Raw genomic sequence first — 12347 nt, forward strand, 5'->3', positions numbered from 1 at the left:
CGAGCGATGTGTAGCTTGTGGCTCCTGGTAGCTTTTTTTCTGGCTCTTTATGTCCGTAAGGTTTGCCACCCCTGCCCTATAGAAATATAACCAGATTAATCCATATTGTACTCATTCATCGTTATGTAGGATAACCTCTGGGTCTGTAGTAAATATGTCAACTGCATATGGGAAGGACTACAACAGACATTACACCACCTCCAATGAACTGGGTACTCGGAAGTACCTCCAATCCTAGAAATAGAAATATCACCAAATTAGTCCTATCTCAATCGTCTTTCTGTAGAATAATCTGTGCAGAGTCGCTACAAAAAGAAAGCAGTGTCAGCATAAACCTGGGGATGCTAGCTCTCCCTGTTTTGCCCTAGCTCCTGCACTGGCCCTGTTGTGTCTGTCCACAGAGCTCCCTCCCTAATAAGCGTGACCCCAGAACCTATCTCTTCTATAGGAATGCACTACTTTGCCCTAGGTGCTCTGTGGATAGGCAAAACAGGGCCAGTGCAGGAGAGTCGGCTTGATCAAAACAGGGAGAGCTAGCATCCCCAGGTTTATGCCAACACTGCTTTCTTTTTGTAGCTACTCTGCACAGATTATCCTACAGAAAGTCGAATGAGATATGACCAATTTGGTGATATTTCTATAGGGCAAGGATTTGAGGTACTTCCGAGTACCCAGTTCATTGGAGGTGATGTAATGTCTGTTGTAGTCCTTCCCATACGCAGTTGACATATTTACAATCTTCAAAGATTATTTTTTGTCTTTTTATATTGGAATTCTAATAAAATTGAAGTTTTAGCTAATATACAGTAGTTCATTCTTCCCTAAAATATAACTTGTATTGTAGCATGTCGTAGAAGCCAGAAAAGTATAATGTGTCAGCATCAGTATTTTTATTTTTTTAAAGAGGCTCTGTCACCAGGATCAACCCTATTAAACCAGCCGTACTTCCTGGTAGGGCTCATCGTGCTGATTAAGACAATACCTTTATTTTGTCTGTATGCTAAACAGCTGCAGAGATATCTGTTTTATTCATACGCAAATTAGAAGTTAGGGCACCAGGAGGCGGGGTTGAATCCTTTGAGCACTGCCTTGTAACACCTCCTGTGCTCTGCACACTCCCCTCTCCACTTGATTGACGGAACTAGACAACAGCATGCTGAGGGCAGAGCTGTGTTCTGGATCTGTGTCCTAGCATGTACATATTATATACACTATGTACTATAGCTTCACTACACTGAGATACGTATGGTCAGAAAGCTAATATACATATTGCAGCTTTTTTCACAAGCACATTATATATGTGTTAATTTATAAGCATAGAAAAAACATATGGTAATGCTACAGATTAGTGATAAGTACTTGGTTTTGGATGTAGAGATTTTGAACCTTGGGAGAGACGTCAATTTTATTTTTCTTCAGATATTTTTTTGATCATATGAGTGCAGGACAGTAGTCCCGCGGGCGGCCTGATGCGCACAGTATCATAGTAACCTATGATGCTGTGCGCTCCCGTTCACACGATGTATGCCGTTCCGTGACATATGGCTTGCTCACCGGCCGTATGTCTCGGACGGCATACGGTCGTGTGAATGAGCCCTAAGACCTCATGCACACGACCGTTCCGTTTTTTGCGGTCCGCAAATTGCGGATCCGCAAAACACTGAAGCCGCCCGTGTGCCTTCTGCAATTTGCGGAATGGAACAGGCGGCCCATTGTAGAAATGCCTATTCTTGTTCGCAAAATGGACAAGAATAGGACATGTTATATTTTTTTTCAAAAACTGTGGCTCGGATGCGGACCAGAACAACGGTCGTGTGCATGCGGCCTAAGGCCTCATGCACACAACCGTTTTTTTTTAAGGTCCGCAAAAACGGGGTCCGTAGGTCCGTGATTCGTGACCGTTTTTTTCGTCCGTGGGTCTTCCTTGATTTTTGGAGGATCCACGGACATGAAAAAAAAGTCGTTTTGGTGTCCGCCTGGCCGTGCGGAGCCAAACGGATCCGTCCTGAATTACAATGCAAGTCAATGGGGACGGATCCGTTTGACGTTGACACAATATGGTGCAATTGCAAACGGATCCGTCCCCCATTGACTTTCAATGTAAAGTCAGGAGTCCCTTTTATACCATCGGATCGGAGTTTTCTCCAATCCGATGGTATATTTTAACTTGAAGCGTCCCCATCACCATGGGGACGCCTCTATGTTAGAATATACCATCGGATTTGAGTTAGATCGTGAAACTCAGATCCGACAGTATATTCTAACACAGAGGCGTTCCCATGGTGATGAGGACGCTTCAGGTTAGAATATACTAAAAGAACTGTGTACATGACTGCCCCCTGCTGCCTGGCAGGTGCTGCCAGGCAGCAGGGGGCAGACCCCCCCTCCCCCCCCCCTGTATTTAACTCATTGGTGGCCAGTGCGGCCGGCCCCCCCTCCTTCCCCTGTAGTTAACACATTGGTGGCCAGTGCGGCCGGCCCCCCCTACCTCCCCTGTAGTTAACACATTGGTGGCCAGTGCGGCCGGCCCCCCCTACCTCCCCTGTAGTTAACACATTGGTGGCCAGTGCGGCCGGCCCCCCCTCCCTCCCCTGTAGTACTGTAGATTCATTGGTGGCCAGTGGGCCCTCCCCCTCCTAATTAAAATCTCCCCCCTATCATTGGTGGCAGCGGAGAGTACCGATCGGAGTCCCAGTTTAATCGCTGGGGCGCCGATCGGTAACCATGGCAACAGAGACGCTACTGCAGTCCTGGTTGCCATGGTTACTTAGCAATTTTTAGAAGCATTATACTTACCTGCGAGCTGCGATGTCTGTGACCGGCCGGGCGCTCCTCCTACTGGTAAGTGACAGGTCTGTGCTATAAGCAATGCGCCGCACAGACCTTTCACTTACCAGTAGGAGGAGCGCTGGTCACAGACATCGCAGGTAAGTATAATGCTTCTAAAAATTGCTAAGTAACCATGGCAACCAGGACTGCAGTAGCGTCCTGGTTGCCATGGTTACCGATCGGAGCCCCAGCGATTAAACTGGGACTCCGATCTGTACTTTCCGCTGCCACCAATGATAGGGGGGGAGATTTTAATTAGGAGGGGGAGGCCCACTGGCCACCAATGAATCTACAGTACTACAGGGGAGGGAGGGGGGGGCCGGCCGCACTGGCCACCAATGTGTTAACTACAGGGGAGGGAGGGGGGGCCGGCCGCACTGGCCACCAATGTGTTAACTACAGGGGAGGGAGGGGGGGCCGGCCGCACTGGCCACCAATGTGTTAAATACAAGAGAGGGAGGGGGGCCCACTGGCTACCAATGAATTTAAAACTGGGGTGGGAGGGGGGGGCTGCCCCCTCCTGCCTGGCAGCACATGATCTCTTACAGGGGGCTATGATACGCACAATTAACCCCTCAGGTGCAGCACCTGAGGGGTTAATTGTGCGGATCACAGCCCCCTGTAAGAGATCGGGTGCTGCCAGGCAGCAGGGGGCAGTCATGTACACAGTTCAAAGTATATTCTAACTAGAAGCATCCCGATCACTATGGGAACGCCTCTGTGTTAGAATATATTGCTTTTATGCTTTTATGCAGACGGATCTGCGGATCCGTCTGTGTGAAAGTAGCCTACGACCACGGACGCGGATGCCAATCTTGTGTGCATCCGTGTTTTTTCACGGACCCATTGACTTGAATGGGTCTGTGAACCGTTGTCCGTCAAAAAAATAGGACAGGTCATATTTTTTTGACGGACAGGAAACACGGATCACAGATGCGGCTGCCAAACGATGCATTTTCCAATTTTTCCAAGGACCCATTGAAAGTCAATGTGTCCGCGAAAAAAAAAAGGAAAACGGCACAACGGTCGTGTGCCTGAGGCCTAAATGAGAGAGAAAAAACTGAAAAAAGTTTATGTAAGTCTCTCTCTCCTGGGACTTGAATTTAGGATTTCTACATGCATGACAGACCACTAATCACTAAGCTACAGTATGTAATTTACACATAATTATAATCATATATTGTGCCTGTGAATAAAGCAGAAATATGTATGTCACCTTTCTGAGCAGATCTCAGTGTGGTGAAGCTATAGTACGCAGAGTATATGATATGTAGATGCTAGGACACAGCTCTACCCTCAGCATGTCTAGCCCTGTCAATCAAGGGGAGGGAGGAGTGTGCAGAGCACTGGGGGTGTTACAAAGCAGTGCTCAAAGGATTCAGCCCGGCCTCCTGGTGCTCCAACGTGTTCATTTGCATATAAATAAAACACTGATATCTCTGCAGCTGTTTAGCATACAGACAAAAAAAGGTATTGTTTCATTCAGCATGGTGACCCCCTACCAGGCAGTATGTTTTAATAGGGTTGATCCTGGTGACAGAGCCTCTTTTGGGCATAAATTATTGGTGATTATTCCTGGAACCTTGGAATCCTTGCTTGACAAAAGTAAAAGTGTAAATATGTGAAATATCATAATTTCTATAATCTTTGAAAACTATCAGGCTGTTAGATTTTAAATCTTAAAACGGTTGTCTCTCCAGGAGAATGCCATATGGGTCGCCTAGGGGGTTCCTTCTCTATGAGTCGTATTGGAATGGTGCTAATTATAACTGGTTTCCTCTCTGGCAGACATGGCCATTAAAAAGTAGCTTTAGAAGCTGGAGTTACCGCAATCAGCTGGTGATTAGGCTGACTTTGATCCCAAAAGAGGTTGTCATGGTGAGACCTATGAGGTCTTAACTGGAACCCCATATCCCACCTTTCTTGAGTACCAGGCATTCACATTAATTAGTCACAACATATGTTCCCCAGGGTATGCTCCCATGCAGTGTCCACTGGGCAACTAAAAAAACAGGTGCATGGTTTTCTAATTGACTGTTATTGTTAACAACTCACCCTTCCCGCTTTCTGACCACAATCTTCTTTCCTTTACAATACAGACCTCTCATTCTTCTCATGACATTCCTACCTTTCAGACATACAGAAACCTACACACCTTTAACCCCTAGCAACTTATCAACACCCTACAGTTATTACTGGCCACAATCTCTACCCCTTCTTGTCCGATGACACGGATCAGTGTGCATCCACTGTGCCAACTAACTGGTGTGGCTGTGGGCTAGACCCTAAGGGTGTCATTACAGCGCTCCCCTGGTATTAACCATTTAACCCCTGTATAGGGATCTGGACTTTGCTGCAGGGGAGCAAACCAGACTGCTATCTCTTGGGTAGTTGGCAGCTGACCCACTGGGAGCAGGGACACTTGTGCCAGCACCAGAAAGTGCACCAAAACCACAGGTGCAGTCTGAACAGTCGCATACCCTGATTATGTGGTTTTTGGCAAAACTTGACTGTAAGAAAAACTTACATGGATTGCTGAGATGCAGGGAAACCGCACCACAATCGCAGAAGTGATCTGGACAGTCTCCAATACTGGAACTACAGATTATGGCAACACAAAACTGCAGACTCTAGGAGAGCCTGCAAGAGGGGTAATGGTGGATGGCAAGGCAGACAGCAACCAAACTGTAGCAAAGACAAGCCAGGCTGGTAGAACTTAAACATAGGCTTGAACTAAAAACGTAACTGTGAAGCCAGGAGTACACAGGCAGGGTGGGTACACGGCAGGAACCCAATCAAGAACACACACTGGTAATGAAAGAGAATTGCTGAAGCACAAGTCTTCCAAACACCTTTGCTGGTCACAGGGACACCGGGCAGCATGGTGAGTAGCATGGCAGCAGCGGGCACAGACCGCTGACCTAACATCTGGAACTGGCTGCCAATCATTAGAAACATACCCTCAAAAGCACCATAAATGATCAGCTACCATTACCCTCCGACCTTCCTGACACAGACAATGGCAGCCGTGGCACTTTTTCTTCAGCAGTGCTCTAGGTGTGCAGAAAGTTTATAGAAAAAATCATGGAAGTCAACTGATTTTCTCCATTATCAATTTATGCTTAAAACATATGACTTCCCCTTTACCATTTCAAACAAGGTTACTTCACTTCTCTCATCTGTTCACTCTCAAAGCCGAAACGAGTCTTTGACACTTTTCACTCCCTCCTTAGCCCTAGAGTGCACATGTCCATCACTGACTTCTGTGCTGAAGATCTGGCCACTTACTTGAAAGGTAAGATTGATAACATCTGATAGGAAATAATCTCCCAGTCTCCAACCAGCATCAGTCCCTCTCCCTCCCAAACATCCTCTTGATCTCTATCCTAATTTGAACCTATAATGGAAGAAATCTCCAGGCTCTTCTCTTCTTTTTGTCTAAATACCTGCAGTAGTGATCCTGTTCCCTCACACCTCCTCTGGTCCCTCTCCTTGGCTATCATTAGTCACCTAACTACAATATTTAAAGAGTTCTTCCAGTTTTAATGATTACATTTATTTGTTTAGAGAATATGATGTTGAACAATTTTCTAATATACATCTGTTTAAAATTTTCCCTACAGACCTTTATTATGTCCATACAGTAGCCTCTCCCTACAGAAAAAAATGCTCTGGCCCATTTTAGTCCTGTTAAACGCATCCATATGAGAGCTGGATAGGACTAAGCATGACATCAGTCAAGTGAGCCATCATGTGACCTTCACAAGTATGTGACCTGACTACCTAGATATCTAACAGGTGAATAGTAAATAGTGTATTAAGCAGCAGTAAATACCGTATATACAGTATTACTACCTGCAGCAGTATCTCATCATGTCTGTCAGTATGTGTGTATGCAACATGACAACATCACCTAGAGACAGGCAACAATTTTATAACATCACCTAGAGCAGTAGTGGAGAACCTATGGCAGGCGTGCCAGAGGCGGCACTTACTTAGAGCCCTCTCTTTGGGCAACTATGCCCTGGAAAAAGTCTAAAGCGTTCCAATATTCCGTAGACTTTTCCTGCTATTCATCAGCCCAGGGTGCACTATGAACGGTACAGGCAGTGCATTGAATGTAGGCAAGCTATTATAGCTAAATGATAACGTACATGGAAGATTTACTATATTAAAAAGTAGTATTCAGGTTAAATTGCTGTGTTGGCACTTTGTGATAAATAAGTGGGTTTTTGGTTGCAGTTTGGGAACTCTGTCTCTTAAAGGTTCACCATCACTGACCTAGAGGCAGGCAGCCATGTAATCATAAACAGTAATGTAGTTACTGTAATAAACACAATAAAATCAAAATTCCACCCCTAGCCCTATTTAGTTATCATATGGATATGCCCTGTGTGCGGTCATTTAATACTGCTGTTTACTGAATGTCAAGGATTATATGATGTGGAGTGTCATATGACTGATGTCATGTTTCAGTTAGGCCATGGATACATTACATAGGACTGATACATAGACTATACCATTCTACTGCATATAGGGGTCAACTGCCTGATATGAGAAAGGTATGCATTCAGAATTTTAAATACATGTATATTAGAAAATTGTATGGTTTTCTATTATAAAAACAAATACAGTAACAAAAAAAAAAAAATGGAATACCCCTTTAACCTCTCACTCTTCTGACATCTATCCTTTCTCTTTTAAACATTATGGTCTACTCTCAAATAAGCCTAAACTGTGTAATAACTCTTTTCTAACTCTTCTTGACCCCTTACAATCTGGCTTTCACACTCTACACTCTAAACTGCCCTTACCAAGGTGTTTAATGATCTCCTGACAGCGAAAATAAATGGCAACTACTCTATACGATTCTTCTGCATCTCTCTGCAGCATTTGACACTATAGACCACAAACTCATCCTTAGTATGCTCCACTCTATTGGCCTCAAGGACACTGTCTGTCTTTGTTTTCTTCCTATCTCTCTGGCCACTCTTTTAGTGTATCATTCTCTTGCTCTACTTCTTATCATCCTCTTTTTGTTAGGGTTCCCCAGAGTTCAGTTCTAGGTCCCCTACTCTTTTTTGCCTTCACTGCCCCTATCGGACAGACCATCAGCATATTTGGCTTTCAGTGCCAGCGTTATGCTGATGACACCCAATTAGATACCTCATCCCGTGACATCACTCCAACAGTACTACAAAATGCCAGGAATTGTCTGGCAGCTGTCTCAAACATCATGACCTCTCTCTGTCTGAAACGGAATGTTATGGGGCAGATTTATCATACCCTCACTCCAGAATTCTGGCGTCAAAGAGTCGCAAAATATTACTTTTACACCACTCACTACAGTTTTGTAATGTGGATAGACAAGTGGGTGGGTTAGCTATGTTAATGAGTTTCACTCTAGATTTATTATTGGGACTTATTTTAAAAGTCGAAAAAAAGGTGTAGCTCCAGTAGGAGGATGGAGCCGGAAAACTGAAGTAGATTTTCTAGACAAAAGTGTTAGGTTTAAGGATAAAACTAATTTATCAAACATGTGACATTTGATAAATGTGGCATAAAGTATGCCAATGCACATCTTTTCTTGACTCACATCTTTTCTTGGCTTCCCATATTCAGTCACTGGCATGTTCATGTCATCTGTGCCTAAAGAATATCTTGAGCATCTGCCCTTTTCTCGTGGTGGAAATAGCCAAAACTCTGGTTGTTGCTTTGATTCATTCTTGTATTGATTACTGTAACTAATTACTAATCAGTCACTAAACTCTCCCTCCTTCAGTCTGTCCTAAATGTTGCAGCCAGACTCCTCTTTTTGTTCAGCCACCGCACTGATGCGTCGTCTAGCCTCTGCCAGTCACGTCACTGGTTGCCCATCCACCACAGAATACAGGTCAAACTTCTCATCCACACCCACAAAACTCTCCACAGTGCTGCAGCTCCCTACATATCCTCCATTATTTTTGTCTACCACCCCACTCGCAATCCCCGTTCTGCCAATGATCTAAGATTAACACCCTCCATAATTCAAACCTCTTACTTCTTCTTCAAAACTCACCTCGCTCTTTGGAATGCACTGCCCCAAGCAATTAGATTTATTCCCAACTTGCTTAGCTTTCAACATGCCTTAAAAACACATCTTTTAAGGGAAGCTTATCATATTTTCTAAACTGACTCTTCCCCCTTTAACCCCCCCCCCCCCGCCCTTCATTCTTCAGGCCCTAAATCCATCATCCAACAGTAATCCCCACACTCATCCCCACACTCAATGCACTAGCTCATGAAGCTCCATCTGCACTACTCTATTTAGTACAAAGATGGCTGGACCACTTTAGAAAACTATCCATTTTGTGCCACCCCTATTCCCTTAAAGCCTGTATTACACAGGCCGATTGAACTAACGATTGTCCCTCCCGGCAATCACTTGCTCGCTAACAGAGGAGACCACTGCAGTTATGTGCAACAATCTCCTCCGCAGCATGGGGAGGAACGATTGTTATGCCATCGCTTGTCCCCATACTGTCTAGTAGTTTGCCGGTGGCAAGTGCTGATTTTTGAGCATGCAAGCAATTGCCCGGTGAATGAGTGTTTGCTCGTTCATCGGGCAATGGTCGGCAGTATTAAACTGCAAGATTATTGCGAACGCTCGTTAGCGAATATCGGCTGGAAAATCGGCCAGTGTAATACAGCCCTTACAGATTGCAAGCTCTTGTAAGCAGGGCCCTCACTTCTAGTGTTTCAGTTGTATATTAGCCTGTAATTCTGTGATCTCTTTTGATTTGGATATGGATCCTCTGAGTTGTAAAGCATCACGGAATATGGTGGTGTTATTGAACCTTAATCAGGTTCCACTGATTATCATGTTAAATCCAAATTAGTAAAAAGTTACCGAGCTCGGATTGGAGAATAATTTGAGGCACAAACCGTATGTGTCCAACAAGATCATTCCACTTTAATGAAACAATGTGTAAGATAATAATATAATTACAGATAAAGGTGGCGGATACAAGCCAACCTTCACAAACCATAAACATAACATTTGACATTTACATTGATTGGTACAGAAGAGGGATGATCCCTTGTACTCCCCTTGTATGCACTCCCCTTATCTATGTTTTTGTCTTCTTGTTCACTCTTTGGCTGCACGCCCAGAACTGCACATTGTTGCACTCACAGTGGCGCTATACATATAAATATTATACATTTTATTAATAATTGATTCATGATGGCCATATGGTTTTGCAGTCATTTTGAAAAACAAAAAGACACGCAGGACTGCATAGTTTTTGGCAGCATCGCCACCACCTCTCAGTCACTACATGAGACCATACCCTTAGGACTTATCGATGATCTAAAGCTATTCAGAAATATAACCTGGACTGACCAAGAGTTCTCACAAATATTTGTCAAATTAATTAGCAAAAATGAATTAGGAGTATTACACATCATGAAATGTGCTAGATTATCGTTTTGTGCATATTTTAACTCTTCAACCTTGTTTTTCAATAAATGTGGAAGGTTTTGGAGGGGCCTCTACAACCGATTTGAGAAAGGAATGCACCCTCGACAGTCAGTGACTGATTTTCTTCAGGCAGTAAAAGAAGAGACGCAGCAGCTTGAGGAGGAAATGGAGTTCATGGAAAAGGTATTTGCTGCACTACTGCATAGAAAATCCATTTCACCTATGTGCCCTACTTATAGACAACTACCATAGTTTACTTATCATGTTTTACCGCTTAGGCTTCAACGTAGACCGATTCAGCTTCCCATGTGAGAAAACATTTTATTGAAGACATATGTATAGAGACATCTCAGAAGATAACCTACAAAATGTGTCCATGGTTGTTTATGGAGTGCCCTAAACGTCTTTGGTGCTCCTTGGAGATGTGGTCCTCTCTGACACAATTCCTGCAAGAAAGTATCACTTGGCATCTTCAAGTGAAAAACATCTCTTAGCACCAAAGTGTTATGGCTTTTTACCAGACACATTTGTTTATAGTAACAGGCATTTTTTACGTAAAGAGAATAGGAAATGGGTGTAACTTTTGTCCTTCTCTCACAATTTTCCCTTTAGAGACTAGCAAAGCTGGAAACCCGAGAGACAAATGAAACCAATAAGAATATCAATGACCAGCAAAAAATCCATAACTTCCAGATGTGCATCACCAAACACTCTCCGGCTAATACGCCTCAAGATTACAGCACCAACCTGAAGCTGTTTCCTTCCCGCAGTCCATCTCAAGGTGAGGAAGACTCAGCCCTCATCCTTACCCAGGACCATTTAAAGAGCTCTGACCCCGACCTGTCTGCTAACAGTGACCAGGAATCTGGAGTGGAGGACTTGAGCTGCAGGTCTCCAAGTGGCGGAGACTCATTACCTAGTGAGGACAGTGGGAAGGATCCTGATTCGGATGAAGCAGTATTCCTGAATGCTTAGATGTTATAACCACGTGCTATCTTATTACATGTTTATATTTATTTATAGGAGGATGTAAGCGGAGAAGAATATACTGGGGGGAAGTAATCAACTATGTTCACACTTCAGTAGTTGTCTGCGCAAACAGAGACCATATGTGTCTGAGCTGTGGGAATATGCATAAGCAATTATTTATTTATTTTGCTTTTAAGACAAAGACCTAGGTTGCCCGTATGACCTTATGTTTCGTTTACGTACATAATTCCAAGACACGTGTCTACCTTTGGGGCTACAACCAGAACACGAATCATGTCACAGTATGTGCATTTATTAGGCTCTAGATTGACACAGGAGCCCTGTACTGGAGGCATGTGTACTTACATACTATTCAAGTTTAGATCCACTATTCCTCATAATAATCACATATTGAAAATGTGAAAAAAAGGTCTGAATGTGGCTTCCTTTTTGGAAAATTGATGATAGATTACAAGTGGCAATACGCATTGGCTCAACGGCAGCTTAAAGAGGACCTTTCACCGATTCTTACCCTATGAACTAAGTATACAGACATGTGGAGCGGCGCCCGGGGATCTCACTGCACTTACTATTATCCCCGGGCGCCGCTCCGTTCTCCTGCTATGCCCTCCGGTATCTCCATTCACTAAGTTATGGTAGGCGGAGTCTGCCCTTGTTCTGCTCTAGCGCTGGCCAATCGCAGCGCAGAGCTCACAGCCTGGGAGGTTATTTTCTCCCAGGCTGTGAGCTCTGCAATGCGATTGGCCAGCGCTACAGAAGAACAAGGGCAGACTCCGCCTACCATAACTTAGTGAACGGAGATACCGGAGGGCATAGCGGGAGAACGGAGCGGCGCCCGGGGATAATAGTAAGTGCAGTGAGATCCCCGGGCGCCGCTCTCCATGTCTGTATAGTTAGTTCATAGGGTAAGAATCGGTGAAAGGTCCTCTTTAACCTGACAGTTTTGGCAGGACTGGCCAGCCATCTGTGTATGAGGTTGTTCCAAATCTCATAAGTAAAAAAGTTCCAGCTCACCATACATATTCAGTGCACGGAGTGGACCGGACTCGTCCTTTGGATAGTTGAA

The 12347-nt window shown here is 44.3% G+C and overlaps 1 protein-coding gene across 1 annotated transcript in view; it reads left to right on the forward strand.

The window, feature by feature from the left end:
• MTMR7 (myotubularin related protein 7) overlaps positions 1-11760 on the forward strand; it is a 70430-nt gene extending 58670 nt beyond the window's left edge. Inside the window, exons 13-14 of the mRNA XM_040420544.1 lie at positions 10348-10474; positions 10904-11760. Coding sequence (XP_040276478.1) covers positions 10348-10474; positions 10904-11266 — 490 coding nt within the window. The 3' untranslated portion in view covers positions 11267-11760. The remainder of the gene's footprint in view (positions 1-10347; positions 10475-10903) is intronic.
• Positions 11761-12347: the final 587 nt, after the last annotated feature.

The sequence above is a fragment of the Bufo bufo genome, chromosome 2 (genome assembly GCF_905171765.1).
Source record: "Bufo bufo chromosome 2, aBufBuf1.1, whole genome shotgun sequence".
Taxonomy (NCBI): domain Eukaryota; kingdom Metazoa; phylum Chordata; class Amphibia; order Anura; family Bufonidae; genus Bufo; species Bufo bufo.